The sequence below is a fragment of the Rhincodon typus genome, chromosome 4 (genome assembly GCF_021869965.1).
Source record: "Rhincodon typus isolate 14 chromosome 4, sRhiTyp1.1, whole genome shotgun sequence".
NCBI lineage: Eukaryota > Metazoa > Chordata > Chondrichthyes > Orectolobiformes > Rhincodontidae > Rhincodon > Rhincodon typus.
In genome coordinates this window covers 105,014,431-105,034,931 of record NC_063335.1, presented here as the reverse complement: position 1 = coordinate 105,034,931, position 20,501 = coordinate 105,014,431, and the positions used below count along the sequence as shown (strand labels likewise).

The following is a 20,501-nucleotide window of genomic DNA, read 5'->3' as shown; positions in this document are numbered from 1 at the left end:
AAATGGCATTAGCCAAATTTGTTTATTTTTTAAACTGTAAATTATGGAAGAGTGTGACTGTATTTTTATTAAATTATTTTCAGAAGCCTTCAGAGGCATAGCGCCTTAAAGGGCATAATATTCTATTTTGAAATCATTGGGAGGAATATCTGGTGAGCTTGACAGCAAGTGGATGATCCACTCTTCCACATTATTGCACAGGTTTGCCTTGGTTTAAAGGCCAAATTGAGGAAAAAAAACAAATTCTTGCCGGTATTGAAACATTTTGATTCTGAATCACCAAGAGTTATCACGCTTTCACCTTTTAAACAATTTATAAATATGTACATAATTGCAATAACATAATCACGTGCAAGCAGCTTGTAGAAAACTGTTTGCAACCCCATGTTGAGGAGCATATGATCGCATCTGTCTTTCCTATGGTATTTCAAGCAAAATTTCTCAATTACATATCTCCGTTGGCAGATAAGAAAAGGAAAACAGGAAATAACTTCTTGGTGTGAATTTAGACATGCTGTTGTATAACAATAAACATGTTTGATGGTACAATTGCAAATCTATGTCCAAAATTTCTCATTCTATTCTATGAGTTTTTTTATCACTTGGATTGCATTGCTAACTGCTGCAATATTTTATTGCCTCTATTGGGAAGTTAAACATTTCTCCAGTTTCCTGCTCTCATGGTTCTTCTCTATGCAGTAAAGCTATTTAATTTTAACCAAGTACCAGACTTTATTACTTGTTTGATATATTCCAGTGATTTGATTTGCATGTTTTTTAGAAAATGCTTTTACTTTAGCGGAATTTCTTTTTAAGATGAAATATGTACACAGCTTTTAAATTGCACTCTAACAAATTTGATGATGCATGATATTCTTAGACTGCCATTGTTTTCACAGCTTTTAACTGCACATTGCATTATTGGTTTGCTTGCTGCATTTTTAATAATTGTTTTCCTTTTTTTCTCCTTTTGGTAAATTTCTTTAACCTTCCTTCACATTGTGTTCACCACTAGCCATGGAGGGTAAGCAAAATAATATGTGTATTTCTTTTTAAATTTTATCTTGTGTTTACTATACAGTATTTGTTCCTTCAAGGTGACATGAAAAGGGCTGTATAATTGCAACATGTTTCTTTGAAAACAGTTAATTATTTAAATTGATTATTATAGCAGTAGTCCCCTATCTCTCTGATTCTGTACTTGACTAAGTAATTTTTTTTTAAAAATAGCAGTGATTCAGAGATGGAGAAGAACATTGAGGCTATCATGCCAGCATGGCCCTTTGAGAGGACCCTCTGCTCAATCCCCAGAGCCCTGTGACTTGTCTTATTTCTAGCATATATCCAATTCCATTCTGAAATCTACTGTCAAATCTGCTATAGCCATAATTTCCAGTAGTGCATTCCGGATAATTGAAATGCAATATGAGAAATATCCACTTAGTTCAGTTTATAGTGCACTTTGGGCTTCACTCAATCTTTTTATTTAAAAGTTGTTGCACTATGGCTTTGGCCTGTGTGAAAACCAATACCCCAATTTGAAAGTCAGCCACATTAGAATCCAAGATAGCAGAAATTAATTGTAAAATCATAGCCACATAATGTTAATATGGAAACTTCTATTTAGGAATATGATCTTATGACTAAAATTCTGAAATGAGATTTGAGAAATCACTGCTGTGTACTGGACATAATCAAGGTGGGAACATCAGTTCAGTACTGTTGATGCACTGTCCATTGCCAATTGTCTTGTTTTCATTGATTTTGCATTTTTACCACAGCTATATTCATTCCATCTGTGTGTTTATTTTTGTCCCAGTACTCAAGTGGATAGAGAAACTTGCCTCCTTGTAGCAATGGACTATTACAATTTGATCTCCATGGAAACCATAGTGTGGGTTGAATGAGTTATACGCTCCATCTAGTTTGGCTGAGTCATCATAGACTGAAAAATGGATTAATGATATGAAGACACAAACCAAATTATTATTTTGATCATCAGCAAAAGCAAGATTATTTAGCTTCACTTCATTAGCAGAACAATTCTATTGTATTAATTACACTCCATATTTCCCATCTCAAATAAAAATAGTTATAAAATTTTCTAATTATAATATTGCCTTTCGACTAAACTTTGCATGTGTACCAATCTGAGATACTTTGAAAATAGGCATGTTTATAACATGCTTCTACATCTTATAAATAGGAGTCTATAATCTACATAAAGTACACAACTTCAATATTTGGTGTCTCTTTTTTTCAAGTCTGTTTCTTGCCTCCTAGTCCTAACAAGTGCAAAATGAAAAGCTTGTTTCTTTTAGCAATGTCTAACTTACATTTTAGGATTCTCCAGTTTTTTGCTTTGTTGCAACCTGACAATTTTTTTGGTCTCTCTTTCATTACTATTGTTTGGGATGGGTCAGTATTTCCACTGAAGTGGAAAAGTCAGTCGATTAATTTGAACTGCTTCAAGTGTGAAATGGGTAACGGTCGAGGAGCTTTTGTCACCTTGGTATTTTTGTTTCAGCTTGGCACATTGGACTGGAGAAAGGGACAACAACCTAAATGAAATAAATTAACCAAAAAGTAGATTTGGGATTTTCATCAAACTTGACCAGTAATTTCCTTTCTTCATGCTATAGATGTATAAACAGACCTCCTAGGTGCAATGAAGTTCTGACTGTAATCTTTCTGCAGATGAATACTGCATTGTTATTTTCACTTCCTTGATGATCAGAAGTGATCTGAAAATTTTGGCAGCAGATTAGCATGAGGTTATGATCAATGACACTGCAATCTCAAATGAATTATCATGAAATTTAAATCAAAAGTTATAATTGACTTCCTCTTAGGCACACTTCTTTAAAAAAAATGGTACATTTGTAACTTGGTTTGTACAGGGATCTATATTTCCAGCATATCAACATTGTTAAATATGTGTGATCTTAGCACGACCGCACATTTATTGTGAAGTTTTTTTTTCTTTATTCATTCATGGGATGAGGACATCGCTGGCTAGGCAGCTTTTATTGCCCATCCCCAATTGCCCAGAGGGCAGTTAAGAGCCAATCTCATTGCTGTGGGTCTGGAGTCACACGTAGGCCTGACCAGGTAAGGAAGGCAATTTCCTTCCCTAAAGGACATTAGTGAACCAGATGGGTTTTTCCGACAATCGACTTAAAAATATTACAAAAGGCAAAGCCATTTCATATTGTTTTAAATAGACAGCTTTGGCAAGCATTTAATATTTCCTTATCATGCTGTTTGTGTGACTTTAATAGTCTCCACTGAAACAAATTTTAATGTAAAAATAAGTCAGAATTCCAAAAGAGCCCCAAGATTGTCTGCTCCACAATAACTTGTAGGATACTATATATGAAGTGATATGCAAATGTATACTTCTTACAAGTGAAATAAGTAAGGACTTTGAGCTTTTAATGAAAGGTTAGAGATCAATTGCCCATTTTTGCAGAAAGTATATGCTCCCTTTTCTAGTCACCTTCTGTTGTCATATTTAAACAATAGCTGTTTGTTGTGTGTCTTAACAACACATATTCAACTTAATTTCTGGAGTGTGGTTGTAATCACCCTTTTTACTAATGTTCAAATTTAAATTAAATCATTTAGGATGTAGACTACTTTTACTAATGTTCCTGTGGCCTCGTTTTAACGAATTGCTGGTAGAATCTGTTATTTGAATGCAATTCCATATGTGGTGTACTGAAATGCAAGATTGGAATGAAAGCATGTGTTTGGTAGATACTTTGCTAGAATTTCATTTGTCCACTGCCAAGCTCATAATGCTTGAATTGAACATTTGCAAAGTTACTGAATGGACAGTTCCATTATTAAACTAGTTCATGTCGAAAAATTGTACATAATTTTTTTTAAATCCATCATTTGAGATTTAAAACCATTTGCTGCACAAAAGCATATGATTATTGATTTTTCTCCAAAGTTAATGTGGGGCAGAAGTTTGTTTTGTTTATTCAGTTTAAGTGTAGCTATGTTTTGTTCCTCTTTAATCTTCCTTACTATTTTATCTCTTCATTTACATGATTGTTACCTTAATAGAAGTTCTAAATCTTTGTAGTCATATGTGATTCCACAAATGAAAGTTCTAAAATGTGAATCTGATTTATCTGTCTACTGCAGTGTGCTATATGTCTGCAATAAAGATGTGTTGGTCTGATATATATCACCAGGAAAAATAATGTATTGCTCAATGAGAAAGTGCATTGAGCAGTGAACTAATAGTTGATGCTTTCACGTTTCGAACTTTAAATTCTGCCCAAACCAGAGGAGAAGATATTGTCAGGGTTTGATAACCCTGTATGAAATGAGATTGTGCAACAAAACAGTCTGTCATTCAGCACAACAACACCCATAATTTTAACACTCATTGTTACTAAATTTATGGCTTACTTAGTGCAGCAGTAACAATAGCTGCATGGGAAATGGGTCTTTTAACTGCCTAGAGATTAGGATTGAAGTACAATACTGGCACGAGCAGATGGAACCTGCAACTGACTCTGCTGCCCATAATTCAAGAATGGTCATTCCTGGGGCTTGGTTCTAAAACTGTCAGACTGTTCCCATGTCTAATACTTCCATTCTTCACTTTTGTGAGCAGAGAATGGGACAGGCAATTTGTTTATAAAACAAATCAAGTTTTTACATTGAAGAACACAAATGTATTCCATCCAAATAACAAAGTTTTAAATTCACGTAACAGGAAATGTATGTAATAACACCATTAGTATGAGTTGAGGTCCTGTGTTTAACATTAGCATATTTTTCCAAGGCTAGGGTTAGGACCACAAGAGTCCGAAGGAGAGTGTATTAGTACTCGAGGATTAATGCTTCAAGTGAAATGTTTTCAAATGAGGTTGTATAAGGCTCTAGTCAGACAGCAACTGGAATATTGTGAGCAGTTTTGGGTTCTATATCTAAGAAAGGATGTGCTAGATTGGAGGGGGTCCAAAGGAGGTTTACAAAACTGATCCTGGGGATTAAGGGCTTGTCGTATAAGGAGTGGTTGAGGATTCTGGACTGTACTCAGTGGAGTTTAAAAAGATGAGGGGGAGGTCCCATTGAAACTTAGAGTATTGAGAGGCACAGGTACAGTGAACTTGGAGAAAATGTTTCTACTAGTAGGAGAGATTGGGATCCGAGAGCACCTGCCTCGGAGAAAAGGAATGACCCTTTAGAACCAAGATGAGGAGAAATTCCTTCAGCCAGAAGTGATGAATCTGTGGACCTCATTGCTGCAGAAGGCTGTAGAGGCCAAGTAATTGAGGGCACCTAAGACAGAGGTAGATAAGCACTTGATTAGTCAGATGATCTGGGGTTACAGGGAGAAGGCAGGAGACTAAGACTGAGAAGCATATCAGCCATGTTTGAATAGCGGAGCAGACTCAATGGTCCGAATGGCCAGATTCTGCTCCTATATCATGGTAAGTTGGCAACAAGAAGTACCAGGTGCATTTGGTGAAAATTGTTAACATTAATGCACCTTATCAAATGAACAGGTATTTTGGAAATAATGGTTTCTTGAGAGTGATAATCATACAATCCCCCAAGTGTGGAAGCAGGCCGTTCGGCCCATTGAGTCCCAGCCGACCCTTCAAAGAGCATCCCACCCAGACCCACCACTCTACGCTATCCCTGTAATCCTGCATTTCCCATGGCTTCAACTAACCTGCACATCCCTGGATACTATGGGCAATTTACCATGGCTAATTCACCTAAGCTGCACATCTTAGTAGCCTCATTGAGAGGAGTTGGTGCTGTGGCCTAGATGAACAATGCTATGTAACATGAGGTAGGTAACGATGAACTAAACCCTTTAATTAACCTACAGTATTGCTATGGTTCATGATTAATTCTTTTTTGAGGTCAGTTTTTATTGTTTTATGGTGTCTGTGCTACAGCACACTCTTTACAATGGCTGAGTGACGTCCTTAAAGTGTGAAAATGTTCGCACAACAAACTAACCATTGTGGCATTGTTAAGAAATGAGGTGCAGTTAACAGCAGAGAATTCTTTTTTGTGCAGTATATTCCATGATTCTATGAGACTCTGTAGTTATCCATGGAGTTTCAGAAGTTTCTTTACCTAACAATCAGTGATGTGTTATCATTTAAAAATGTAGAATATAATATGATGCTATAACTAGCTTGATTCTTGTAATCCAGATTCAACCACAAGAAATAAGCCCCCCACCCACAGCTAACCTGGACCGTTCCAATGACAAAGTGTATGAAAATGTAACTGGATTGGTGAAGGCCGTGATAGAAATGTCTAGTAAAATACAGCCAGCACCTCCAGAAGAATACATACCGATGGTAAAGGTGAGAAGCTCTTCTAAATTTGGTACTGTGGAAGACTTCACAGTTTTGTCAATAGTAATACTTTGGAAAAAGAATGCAGAAGCATGATGAAGGGATTAAACACAAAAACAGAAATTGCTGGAGAAACCCAGCAGGTCTGGCAGCGTCTGTGGAGAGAGAAACACAGGCAACTTTTCAAGTCCAGTGACCCTTGTTCAGAATTGGTAGCATCTAGGAAAATGTAGTTTATCTTGTTGACAGGAAGTGAGGGCAGACTAGGTGGAGCTTAGAGAGAAAGGGAAGGAAAATTTGGGTAAAAAGACTGTTGATAGTATGAAGGGAAGAAGAAAAGATAGGAGCAAATTACTGCAGATGCTGAATCTGTACTGAAAACAAAAAAGGCTGGAAATCACAGCGGGTCAGGCAGCATCCATGGAGAGACAGAGCAAGCTAACATTTTGAGTCTAGATGACTCTTCATCAGAAACAGTGTTCTAGAGTCAACGTTAACTTGCTACCTCTCCACTGATGCTGCCTGCCCCACTGAGATTTACAGCATTTTTTTGTTCTCAGTCAAAAAAAAAAAGATAGATAGGTAGTAATGGGATCATTGAGAGAGTGAAAATGGGTTGGCTATGGTGAAAGCAATTCGTCATGACAGCACTGGGGTGTAGGGTTGGGTAAAAAACCTGGAAGGGGGTGTTCAGGCTCTAAAATTATTGAACTCAATATTGATACCTGAAGGTTGCAAGGTTCCCAAGTGGAAGATGAGGTGGTGTTCTTCCAGTTTGCACTAAGCTTTGTGGGAGTGCTGCAGCAAGCCCAAACAGAAATAGCAGCCAAGGAACGCAGTGGTGTGTTGGATTGGCAGACAACTGGAAGCTTAGGGTCATGGTTATGGACAGAACCTAAGTGTTTTGCAAAACAGTCTGTGTTTCATCTATCCAGTGTAGAGGGTACCACATTGTGAGTAGCGACCTCAGTAGATTAGATTGAGTGAAGTGCAGGTGATTCACCATTTCACCTAGGTGTGTCTGGGGCTTTGGATAGTGAGGATGGAGGAAGTAAACAAATAGGTGTTACACTTCTGCGATTGTATCGAAAGGTGTGATGGGGTTGTGGGGAGGTGTTGGGAGTGGAGGAGGAATTGACAAGGATGTTCCACCGGGAATAGTCCCTATGAAATGCTGACAAGGAGGGAGGGAGAGGTATCCCACTGGAGGTAACAGAAATGGCAGCTTATGATTCTTTGGATGCGGAGGCAGGTGGGATGAAAGGTGGCCTGTATTGTTATGGGAGGGAAGAGAATGGGTCAGACATGGCTAAGGGCCTTGTCAACCACAGGGGCAGGGAATCTTTGGTTGAGGAAAAAGGTGAACCCTTCTGAAGCATCCCTCCACCACCACCACCACCACCCCCACCCTCCTGCCACCTCCCACGCCCCGGAAGCAGAGAATCTGGGAGAATGGAATGGAGTCCTTACAGGAAGCAGGGTGTGAGGTAATATAGCTCAAGTAACTGTGGAAGTATGTTAGTGCCCAACCTATCCCCAGGAATGGAAACAGATGTCAAGAAGGAGTCAGAGATGGACCAGGTGAGGGTGAGAGCCGGATGGAAATTGAAAGAAAGTCATAAAGTTATCATCATCCGTCCTGCTTCCTTCTCTTGTTTGGAATGGTAAAAATTGGAAAAAACAATAAAATTAAACATTAACTCTGTTTCTCTCACCACAAAAGCTGCCAGACCTGCTGAGTTTTTCCAGCAATTTGTTTCTGTTGCAGTTTGCTAACATCTGCAGTTCTTTGTTTTATATAAATGATTAAACATTGCTCTTTCACCCCGGGAATCACGGCAAAAGCTATCCATTGACTGTAAGAGTAATATTGAAATGGATTTGTGCATTCCCAACTGAGCACAAAACTGCACCTAATTAGCACTAATTTGACAATCTCTCTTAGAAAGACATGGGAAATGTCACACAAGTGTACATTTTAATAGCAAGAGGCAAAAATAGCTCAGCCACTCTGATGTGGCATGCTGTAAAATCATTTTGAAAAGGGTTAGAATGTTAAAAGCAAAAATTGGTAGAATGAGAGATAATTACAGTGCAGTGTTATCCATCTCAATTGCCTGCCAAGTGTGCTGTTCTCAGACTTTTTCAATTATACCATTTCTAACCTTATAGTTATGAGAAAATAAATCCAACAAAGGGATTTCTGATTGATTTCATTTCGCAATAAGTCTAGATTTTTTTTCGGTCATGTCAAAATCAATATTATAAGTTTGACTGTAGGTTGAGACACAACAAGATAATTAAACTAAAATATGGAGTTTATATTCCATTATGAAAGTATCATTGTGAATTACAGATTTTTAATTTCCACAATTCTGCAATGTTTCCCAGAGTACTGAGATCATCTGTGGTAAAACATCGTTGAACCTTAATGCTGCCCTCAAAATGTGATGAAAAACAGCCAAATAAGATCACTTCACTACCCTGAACAGAAAGGGCTTCAAAATTGTTCCTTTTCATCTCACCATGGTAAAAAAACATTCAAAGCAAAATTAATTAAAAACGCTTGAGTATGTCACAAGTCAATGGTGTTTATAAAAAAAAAATGTTTATTGATTCCTGTTCTGCCAAACACAGCTCAATTTATTTAAACTCGGCAAAGATAAAAAAAGTGAGAGTCTCACTGTCCATGTTCTGCACTAAATTGATCAGTTTATTGTCAGAAGTGCTTTGATTCTGGTAAATGTGTTCTCAGGAGGTTGGTTTGGCATTGAGAACTTTATTGGCTACAGTGGATGAAACCATTCCTTCACTTCCAGCAAGCACCCATAGAGAGGTAAGCAAAGACTTTGTTTAGCCTTTAATTGATCAAACTCATTGCCATTTACCATACAGCATTTGCTAGTTAATAAGTAAATCCTTCTGTGTATGTGTTTATAAATGAATCGAAACTCACTTCTTGGCAGCATGTTCATTATAAATTCCTATGCCCACATTTATCATGGAAACTACTTGTGTAAACTTGTTAAACCACACACTTTGCCCACATTCCTGTATGTGATGACAGTCTCCTGTCAAATTTACTGTCTGCTCAGCTTGCTTCAGTTGAAGACAGCACACGGTACTGATTCCCTGTGTGCAACATGATAGGTAATAATTCTATAAAACCCCAGCTTTAACTCTTTTCAGACCTGCTGAGCTTTTCCAGCAACTTTGTTTTTGTTCCTGATTTACAGCATCCACAGTTCTTTTGGTTTTTAACTTTTTTCAAGTTGTGCAGCTGCAATGTAAATATTAAAAAATAGAATGTGCTCTTTTTTTGTATTTGAGTGCATTAGACAGATCTAGCCACTGTTAGATGCATGGCAGCTGTCTGCTATCTCAGATTCCAGAATTCTAAACTGCTTTTTAAGGACTCGCGTGGCTCCTGAGCTCGAATAATGGAACTCATATTAATGGTAATTAAGTTTGTTACATTTTTAAAAACTTCTATTAGCATTTTACTTGTGTGAAAGAATAATTTCATCACCAATGTTTTTGTAATCTGCTTCAGTAGCCATTAAAGCATTTTAAGATCTAATAAATGGAAAAGAAAATGACTCAGGACTTTCACATTTCTTCTTCCATTAAACTCTAAGAGGTCGTTTGATTACCATTCCTCCAAGTAGTACAAACAATCAGTATTTAGCCTCTCAAAACCCTTCATTATTTTTTCAAAACTTCTATTAAATCCGACCCCCACCCTTAACCATCTCTTACTCCAATAAAGACAACAGCGTTGAAAGAAGAAAATCTGCCACTTGTACCTTGCCTGGTTAGCTGGTAATTCCAGTCCCACATTATGTGACTGAATGGCAATCTCCTGGCCAGTATCAGGCCAGCTAGGGATAGCAACAACTCATAGTGCCTTTAATCTAATGAAATGTCTCAAGGCACTTTAGCGTTGTAAAACATCAGTGTAACCCCAAGGCACATCAGAAGATAATAATAGGCCAGAAGACCAAAAGCTTGGACAAAGAAAGAAGTCTTAAGGAGTGCAGTAAAGGACGGGCTACAAACATGACTTTGCTGGTATTGCTGATATCTAAATGACATATATTTAGTCAAGTCATTCTTCATTACCATATCCTCTTGTTCCTGAGAAACTTAGCCTTAGAAAATTGGCACAGGAGTAGGCCATTCATCCCTTCAAGCCAACTCTGGCATTCATGAAGATCACAAGGTTCACAGTTTCTCCCTGTACCCTTTGATCCTTTTAGCACTCAGACCTATATCTAGCTCCTTCTTGAAAACATTACATGGTTTGGCCTCAACAGCTTTCTGTGGCAGAGAATTCCACAGGCTCAGCACACTTTGCATGAAGAGATTTCTCAACTCAGTCCTGAGTGGGCATCCCTATCCTTAATAAAAACCGAAAGAACTGCAGATGCTATAAATCAGGAACAAAAACAAAGTTGCTGGAAAAGCCCAGCAGATCTGGCAGCATCTGTGAAGGAAAAAACATAGTTAACGTTTCAGGTCTGGTGACTCTTCCTCAGAGCGGACCTGAAACGTTAACTATGTTTTTTCCTTCACAGATGATGCCAGACCCGCTGGGCTTTTCCAGCAATTTTGTTTTTATCGCTATCCTTAAACTGGGACCCCTGGCTCTGGACTCCCCAGTCACTGGGAACATCTTTCTTGCGTTTACCCTGTCTAGTCCAGTTACAATTTTTGAATTTGTGAGACTGTTTCCCCCCGCCTTTCAATTCTTCTAAACTGATCCAGTCTTTCTTCATACATCTGTCCTGCCATCCAGGAATCATTCTGGTAAAATTTGGTTGCATTTCGTCCATAGTCAGAATATTCTTCCTCAAATGAGGAGTCCATAATTGCATACAATATCCCAGGTATGGTCCTACCGAGGTACTGTAAAATTGCAACAAGACTTCCCTGTTTCTGTACTTAAATTCTCTCACTATGACTGCCAATATCCATTTGCTTTTTTCACCACCTGCTGCACCTGCATGCTTACTTTCACTGACTGGTGTACAATGATACCCAGGTCTTGTTGCACCTCCCCCTTTCCCGATCTACCATCGTTCAGATAATCTGCCTTCCCTTTTGCTACCAAAGTGGTTAACCTCACATTTATCCACATTAAACTTCATCTGCCATGCATTTGCCAACTTATTCATCTTGTCCACATTACACTGAAGCATCTTTTCATCTTCCTAACAGTATGTCCTCCCACCCAAGTTTGTGCTATCTGCACACTTTTATATTGCATTTAGTTCCGTCATCATTTGATAAGGAGCCAAAGAAAAGATACTATCACATGAGGTTAGGGGTCACTTATTAGCTTCACTAACCAACAGAAAGCTTGAATTCAAGATTTTGATCCCAACAAGAGCCCCCAGTTTGTTATGGTTATGAACCAGACCAGACCCCCTAACTTTTTCTTATTTCAAAGGTAAATGCGAGGTGCTGTATCCCAGATGCACTTTGATCGGTCAAACTACTCGACATTAAGCAAAACACAATTCATTCCAACACTATAGTTAAAATGCAACAAAAGAAAGAGGAACTTAGAATGATTTAACTATATTGGAAAACTTAACAGAATAATAGATTATTTTACTACTAAACAGTAACTGTTCCAATTTAGTAAACATCCCAAAAACACACCTTGGCAAAAAGGCAAATTCAGAAAAACAGATGATAGGATTCCTATCAACAAGAAAGACATACCTGCAGCAGCTCCCCAGAGAGAGAGAGAGAGAGTGTAGTAGCCAGGAGAGAGTCGCTGCCTTCCAGACCTGCTGAGACCCCAACAACAACTGTTGAAAGCTAAAACTCCTGGATCAGTGAGAGTTTGACCACACTCACTCATATCGCTTCTATTGTTTTATTTAAAAAACTCCAAGGACTCCAAGTTGCTTTTCTTTTCATAGACTGCTCCTCACTTGTGTCCCTGTCTCTCTAAAAGAAACCAGGACAAAGCACACCTCTTAAAGCTACAGTATTGTCACAATCTGCCAAGTATGATATCCCTTTTGTAAATTCTGATATCACTGTAGCCAATCTGTGCTATAGTACTCATATCCTTCCTATAATGAGTTGCCCAGATCATCATGCATTCGTCCTGCTGTGACCTAAAAAATATAACGTCAATTCCTCCATTATATTGTCAGTAGCTTGATATATAAAATCCAGAGTTGTCTCTTTGTACTTCTCTCACATCTTTAACAAGCTATGTATTTTACCTTCTACATCTTTGTTCCTCCAATTTACCAATAAGCTTACCATTTAGGCTGTACTTGCTTTCATTGTTTTTCTCTGAAATGTGTTAGTACAAAATTTTATGCATCGAACTTGGTCTGCTAACTTGTTTGTGTCATCTCGCATTCCTTTTCAGCATACAACAGGAGTTGTAATTTAGTATCACCAAAATTGTGAAAGTGGCATTGTTGAAAAGGTTTCAATTCCTATGTATCTGTAAATCAAATCTTGCAGAAATGGAGCATTTTACTGCACCCTTCAGCTCAAGTATAATTTGCACTTTCAGCTCAGACTTGCAGTAACTTAAACAGCACACCAAGGGCTCTGAGGTACCTGGGAACATAATGATCAACATTGTTGTTCCCTTCACCAATTAAATAAGGTTTCAGAAAGAAGTAGAAGAACAACTGAGAAAAAGGGTGAATTAGTGAAATCAGATACCGAAAAAATAAAGAGAAAAGGTTTGGCTTAAGTGGGACAGGAAGATAGCAAGGATCTATTTTTAATTTGAATCTTTAAAAGGAAATTACTTCATTCAAGAATGAAACTCACTTATTTAAATTATTTTCTTGACTAAAAATTTGTTCTAACCAGCTGAGGAGGGTTGAATCAGCTCCCCTCTTTGCAACCTCCTGGGTTGGCCATAATAAGGATTTGTGTTCTTTTCAGCTGGAGGCTATGTGTCTCTCTAATAAAACTGTACTTACCCTATGTCTGTATCAATTATGAATTTTTTTCTTAATTGTTTTCTAACCCCAGAGAAATAATAAGATGCAAGATCACACTGTCTATGCATACTGGTTACAAAGGTTAAGGGAGAGAGTCCAGTGCAAAAGGAATCGAAAGGAGAGTACAGTTTAAAGTCCTTGAGGTGGAGGGTTTTAACTTCAGACTGTGCAGACTTGAACCATCAGCAATGGCAAATCAACAGCAGTTCCCCTTTGAGTTTTCAGTTTGTGGTGTTTCTTCTTTATCAGTTCTGTCACTAGGCACTTTTCCTTCTTGAGAGCACTTTCTCCAAATGGTTCCAGTTTGTGGTCAAAAATCTGTCTTTATGCTCTGCCAAAACTTGAAATACAGGTTGGTTTGTGTAGTTCCTTGTCTAAGTTAATTGTTTCTAAACTTGATAATTGCAGTTCACATCTTTTATTTTTAACGTGTGAAACTTCTCGGAGGTGTGAATCAAAACAGAAAATGAGTGGTTTTTTTCCTGACTCGGTGAATTAGTTTTAGTATCATAAAATTTTACTTTGAGTTTAGACAACTGTGTTTATTCCATGTTGTTTTCATGAAGCTTGGCTTACAAGTGTGGTCAGGTGATTGTTGTGGCTATTTTAAGTTGATGTTTTGTTCCTTTTTTATAAAACAAGTCATTCCATGAAAGTCTCTGTTATTAAAATCATAATGATGGAATTTGAAAATCACTAGCACATATTTTATCTCGTTACAATAAGGTTCATTGGTATTGCATTACAATTAAGTATTTAGAAAGATACCATTGATTGCAAGCCCTAACTTTCTGCTCCAAGTATAATCAATTAATATATAAATCCTGCAATTTCTTTAAGAGTACAGTGATGGGGTTGAAGCATGAATTGCCATTTGTGTGAGGCAGAAGTTTGCCTGAACTTGTTGCCTAACCTATGCATTAGTAAAACATGCATCGTGACCACATCAGTGATTTTCCAGCAAATGTTGGCCTGGTGCTCTTTTAATTAAAATGAACCAAAAGGCCCAAAGAATCTTTGATGGTTAACTCAGAGGATATGCAGCACAAAAATAGACCACTCAACCCAATCAGTGCATGCCAGTGTTTCTGCTCCTGTCAGTCCTCCTCCCATCTTTTCTCTTCTCCACCATCACAACCTTCTCATTCATGATTGTGACTAGTTTCCCCTCAAATGCATCTGTACTATTTACTTCAAACGCTCCCTTAAGTGGCGAGACCCACGTTCTCACCACTGTTTGGGTGCAGATGTTTCTTCAGAAATCTGGGTTTCATGATGACAGTCTTACACCATTTGCCTCTGGTTATGCTGTTCCCACAAGAGGAAATGTTCTGTCCCTCTGTATCCACTCCATTGAAAACTTTTCATAATCAAAAATTACATTTTTCTTATATTTGACTGCATTTTTTTCTTTATTTTTCTTTTCACAACTCAATTTTTTAATTTGCCTGTTTCATAGTGTAGTAGAATATCAGCATTAATGCTTAACAATGCAGTTGGAGTAGTTTTATTAATTCAACCAAATGCTGCTTAATTGATTGAAATGTTGATACCAGCTTTTAGAATTATGATCACATACCATGATTAATACTTTACATGCGTTTGACTGTGGAAGCCTCTAACCTTACGTTTCCTCTATAGATTGAGATGGCACAAAAGCTACTGAACTCTGACCTAGCAGAATTAATTGGAAAAATGAAGCTGGCCCAACAATATGTGATGACAACTCTTCAGCAGGAATATAAGAAGCAGATGCTGACAGCTGCACATGCATTAGCTGTGGATGCCAAAAATTTGCTGGATGTTATCGACCAAGCCAGACTGAAAATGATTGGAGGTCAACCTCGGCCACTCTAGCTGCCTGAAGCTTGCTCTGGGGGTTTTTGAAATGATTGTGTGATCAAATCTACCACCAGCATGTGGAATCACAAAGAGCCAAAAAAAGACTTTATCTATCAACATATGTATAAAAAGCAGAGAAAGTACTGTCAAGTCAAGGATTCCGGGACACCCGAGGGCTGAGAATTCTTGCTATACAGTACAACAACTCCAGACTGGAACTGTAATCACTGAATAGAAATAGACCAATATTTAGCTGCAATACATCGACAGGATTTGAACAAAGATGTTATATTTTCAGACTGAAGTCATTTAAGGTAACAAAAAAAACTTTCTTCGTTACTCCACCTCAGCGTGTGAATGGAGGTTCACCTGTATTTTAGCAACACTCTGAAGTGTTAATTAAAAGACTAGCATGTAGAATAGACCTGAGACTGTATCATGCTTCAAGCAGAAATACATGCTAGTTGTTTAGAGAAAACCTGGAACAGATTGTGCTGCAATTGCAGATGCAGCAAAATTTGAGTGCTGTGTATTAATATTTCTTCTACCATTGTTTAACTTCATTTTTTAATTATTTAAAACAAAAGCCACAATCACAATTAAAAACAAACTAGTTACTAACCATCTTGTTTCTGGCTTGTCTAGGAGTTTGTGGGAACAGTGTAGTATGCAGACGTGGTACATTTTTATTTCTATTTTCCATATGTATTACCTGTTCTCTGGAACTCCCTCCTTCATTTTGGGGTATAAATTATTCTCAGGAAGAATATAATGAACTGTACAGTTATTTGACCTATTAAAAAGGTGTTAATAAAAAGCAAAACCTTGTAATGTTTTGTACATATTACCTGATATACATCTGCACTTTGTCTCAGTTAAACATAGGATTGCACAAGCAATTTCAAAATTGTAAATAATTTATCAGCTGGTACCAGAAGTACCAGTCACAAGAGTTTAAGAATCCAAATGGTTGAAAAATATTCTCATGCTCTACAGGAAAGGGAAGCTGGCCTGTGTAGTTCTGGTGCCAATTTATGGTTCATAGCTAATGTTGTCTGGGAAATAAATGTGGTTTTGCCAAACCCATCCAGACTCCTGAGAACAAAAGATATTTAAGGATCCTCAAATATTTTTGATAGACAAACATGTTTTTGTCTGTTTCGTCTTGTGTTTCTCTTTATCTGGAGAGTAGATGAGATCTCTCAGATTTTGTCCAACTCTGTTGTTCCATGGATTTGCCTTCAGGAGCTTGTATAATTGAACAAGATGTCTTTCTAATTCTCATAGTGATTCTATCTCCTAGCCATGTTGCTGCTTTTAAGCAGTATATCTTTGGGAAGTAATTTCCTGAGCAAACTGGGTGCTGTTAGAGGAACAGTGATGTAATTTTCCAGAGTTTCAGAAATATTTCAAAAGTTAACAGTAAACTACAGCTGTTAGCAAATTACTGTCCTCATTTTTCTTCTGTAGCTCTACTTTAGCTGAAGATGAGAAAGACTAGACCATTCTGTCATTCATTTAGATCATGACTGATCTGTACCACAATTCCATTTTGCCGATCTTTGCTTTCATGCCTTATAACCTTAATTTAAAAAACTCTATTAATCTCAGTCTTGAAATTTAAATTGTTGCAGTATCTACAGCCTTTTGGAACAAAAGAGTTATAAATCTCCTTTGTATGAGAGAAGTATTTACTGATTTCGTTCCTAAATGACCTGACTCCAATTTTAAGAAATGCCCTTTGATGGGGAAATCCAGGACAAGAGGGAACAATTTCTCTGAAATACTCCATGAAATTCTTTCATCATTTTAAACACATCCATTAGATCAGTCTTTAAAACGCAAATAAAACCTTGCGCTATTAATTTGTTTCTAGACCCTGGGTATCAGTTAATATATTTATCGACCCGTCTGAACCCCTCAATTCTAGTCTTAACTCATTTCCAGGAAGAAACCACCTTGAAACCTTTGATTGGATTCCAATCTCTAACTCACTGCTGGGTATCTGTTGTTCTGTATATAAAACACCACAAACTAAAAAGACAAATTTATGTCAAACTCCGAGTTCACACACACACAGACAAAAGCATTGACCACAAACATGCTCTCTCACACTGGTACAGCCAGAAATGATGAGGGTCAGTAGTGAGCTGCTCTATATTGTGGAGTTGTGGTAGGGAGGTGTTGGTTGTTTTGAAAAGCATTAAGTCCTCAGGACCTAATAGGATTTATCCCAGAATGCTGAGGGTGGCAGGTGAGAAAATTTCTGGGGCCTCATGTGAAATCTTTACAGTATCTTCTTGAGTCACAGGAGAAGTCTCAGAGGACTGGAAAATAGTCAACATGCCCTTCTTAAACAAAGGAACAACAGGAAGGATCTGGGAAACTACAGGTCGGTGAGCACTGCATCAGTGGTAGAGAAATTATTGGAGATGATTCTTAGGATAGGATTTATTCATGTTCGGGAAAAATATGGACTTTAGTGATAGGCAACATAGCTTTGTGCAGGGAAGATTATGTCTCACAAACTTGACTGAGTTTTTTCAGGAAGTGACAAAGTGTTTGATGAGGGCAGGGGGTTAATGTTTTCTGTATGGAATTTAGCAAGACCTTAGGCAAGATCTCCTATGACAGGTTTATTCAGGTTATTACTGCAAGGGGGTCAGAATATTACCAAAGGGTATCAGAATATTCCTGTCAGTGAGGTGGGAAGGGGCAAAATCAGGTGATATGATGATGTTCCAATGTCTCCTTATTGAGTAATATAAAAACATAGAAAACCTACAGTACACAGAGAGGCTTTAAATTATGTTGTGTCTCTTTTGGCATGTGAGCTAGTCATTTATAATATAGCACCATTTTCCAGAATGATAGCTACGGAATAAGCAGTTCTTAATCACCATTTGCTTATGTAGGACAGTTCAAGAGTGAATCAAGTTTGGTGTCATGTGTATAAATCTGAATTCTTTAATCTTGACATGTTATTCTGAATCATTTCAGCAGTTTGCCCAAGTGACCATTCTTCACATGGGAGTATGGGCAGTGACTATTTGACCGATGATCTTTTAGCAGGGACAGGATTGTGGAAGTTAGGATGGGGAAACTTGCTTCATTTCATTGTTGAAACCTAGGAGTGCTGAGGCCACACACAGACAAGCACATAAGACACAGTAATGTAAACTCTCTCTCTCTCACACACAGAAAAACACATCAATCAGTGATTTACTCTGTCACAGGCACAAATACACAGGCGAACACATATCACTCAGTGATGTATACACACACACACAAGCACTAACAGAGAGAAACTCATATACAAGCAAGCTGACATACTCAAATCCCTCCCAAAATCCTGGGATCAGATTGCAGACTGTAACTCCCTCTCAAGTATAATAAATACAAAACTCTGAGCTATTGATTTGATTCTAGACCGTACTCACTCCTGGGTATCTGTTATTCTGTCATTGATTTAGGCACCATGATGGGGCAACTTATAAAACTTTTCACTGAATTTTTCATTTAAAAGTACATGTGACAATAAATTTCTATTCTATTCTGATATATTGATGAATCTACACAGTACTCCTCCAACATTGATCCAGGTGGGGTCTGTCAAAGGCGCTGTATGTTTTGTATTCAGCTCCTTTTGAGATTATGATCAACACTCCATTTGTCGTCTTGATCACTTTTTGTATCTGCACTAGTTGTTTTGTGATTTTTCTACTTGGATGTCTAAATCATCTTTTTCTTACACACAATTCCTGGTCTCTCACCAGAAAGAAAATTTCTAATTTATCTTCTTAAATCTAAGGTGGACCCAAACTCCCCTTCGAGCCACAAACCATCCCGATGTGGAACTATATTACTATTTTACTGTGGCTGGGTCAAATTCCAGGTATTCCCCCCACTAATAGCACTTTTGGTGTATTTACACTCCAAGGACTAAGGAAGTTCGAGAAGACAGCTTATCTCCCCCTTCTCCAGGGCATTTAGAGTTGGATAATAAATAGTTGGAAAATAAGGCTTAGCCAGCATTTCCCACATCCCATGATTGAATAATAAAAAATCTGACGTTCAATTTCATCTGTCACAATTTCTATCTATTCACATAATCTGTGAAAGAACTGTATGAAGTTCTGCCAGGATTGTAAGAAATATATGCAGGAATCAGTCATTCCAATTCTTGAGCCAAACCTGCCATTGAATTAAATTTTCCCTGATCTTCAACCTAGGTCCCCATATCCTTTGATTCCCATAAGGTTCAAAGATCTGTTCATCTTTGCTTGAAACCAAACAACTGAGCATCCACATGCCTCTTATGTCGAGAATACCAAAATGTTCACATCTCTTGAGGGAAGGTATTTGCCCCAACCTCAGCACAAAATGGCCTTCTCCTTATCCTGAGACCAACTTCCAAATTCTAGACACTGTAGCCAGGAAGCAGCCTTGTAATATCTATTCTGACAACCCCCCTCAGAATCTTGTTCCTCAACATGATCACCTCTCCCAATTTCCTGCTGTAACTGGATGTTTATGATCTTATAGAAAGATACTCAAATCTCTGTCAACAGCAATAATTAATGGCTTCTCACCAATTACAGAATATTCTGTTTCCCTATTCTTTGACCAAGCTTTTAACCATCTGCCCTAATACTCTTTACATGGCTTAGTTCATATTTTGTTCGATTGGGCTATTGGATCAATGGAATGACATAATTGTAAGCTGTTGTTGGGCGTGCATTTCTGAATTTAGCCATTGAACCAAAGCCTGCACAAATTGGTGTGGGCTGATCCAGTGCTAAATTGGTGTGGCCCACATCCAGTTTGCGTCCAATAAGTGAGTTCACTAATTTCAAATCTCTGTCTCCTACCTCCCATGTGACAATATTACATCTAACTGCATTAGATCTTGGTGATAATTTCTTTTTCAGTTATCTTCTGGAGGTCCATGTACATAAAACAACCCCATCCACCTAATTATTGCAAGAACTGCAGATGCTGGAGTCAGAGACAACACAGTGTGGAGCTGGAGCAACACAGCAGGCCAGGCAGCATCGGAGGAGCAGGCAAGTTGATGTTTTGAGTCAGACCCTTCTTCTGAAGGCCCCTCTGATGCTGCCTGGCCTGCTGTGTTCCTCCAGCTCCATATTCTGTTGTCCCATCCACCTAGTGACCTATGAAGAAGAAATAAATTTTTTCAGACATGAAGTACTTCTCTCGAAACTATGCTGACTCTTTGTGAACAGTTCATACTTGTCCAAGTGCTCAGTCATGCTGTCTCTTATAAATTCTGGTAAGTTCGCCACAACAGATGTCCCACTTAATG

The 20,501-nt window shown here is 38.0% G+C and overlaps 1 protein-coding gene across 5 annotated transcripts in view; it reads left to right on the top strand.

Moving 5' to 3' along the window:
* LOC109918182 (focal adhesion kinase 1) overlaps positions 1-15,998 on the top strand; it is a 117,867-nt gene extending 101,869 nt beyond the window's left edge. For 4 of the 5 annotated variants that reach the window (XM_048595535.1, XM_048595533.1, XM_048595536.1 and 1 more), the window contains 4 exons: positions 1,016-1,024; positions 6,198-6,353; positions 9,100-9,180; positions 14,975-15,998. In XM_048595535.1, the coding sequence (XP_048451492.1) occupies positions 1,016-1,024; positions 6,198-6,353; positions 9,100-9,180; positions 14,975-15,190 (462 nt within the window). In that variant the 3' untranslated portion in view covers positions 15,191-15,998. The remainder of the gene's footprint in view (positions 1-1,015; positions 1,025-6,197; positions 6,354-9,099; positions 9,181-14,974) is intronic. The other variant, XM_048595534.1, reaches the window with a different exon arrangement.
* The last annotated feature ends 4,503 nt before the right edge of the window (positions 15,999-20,501 follow it).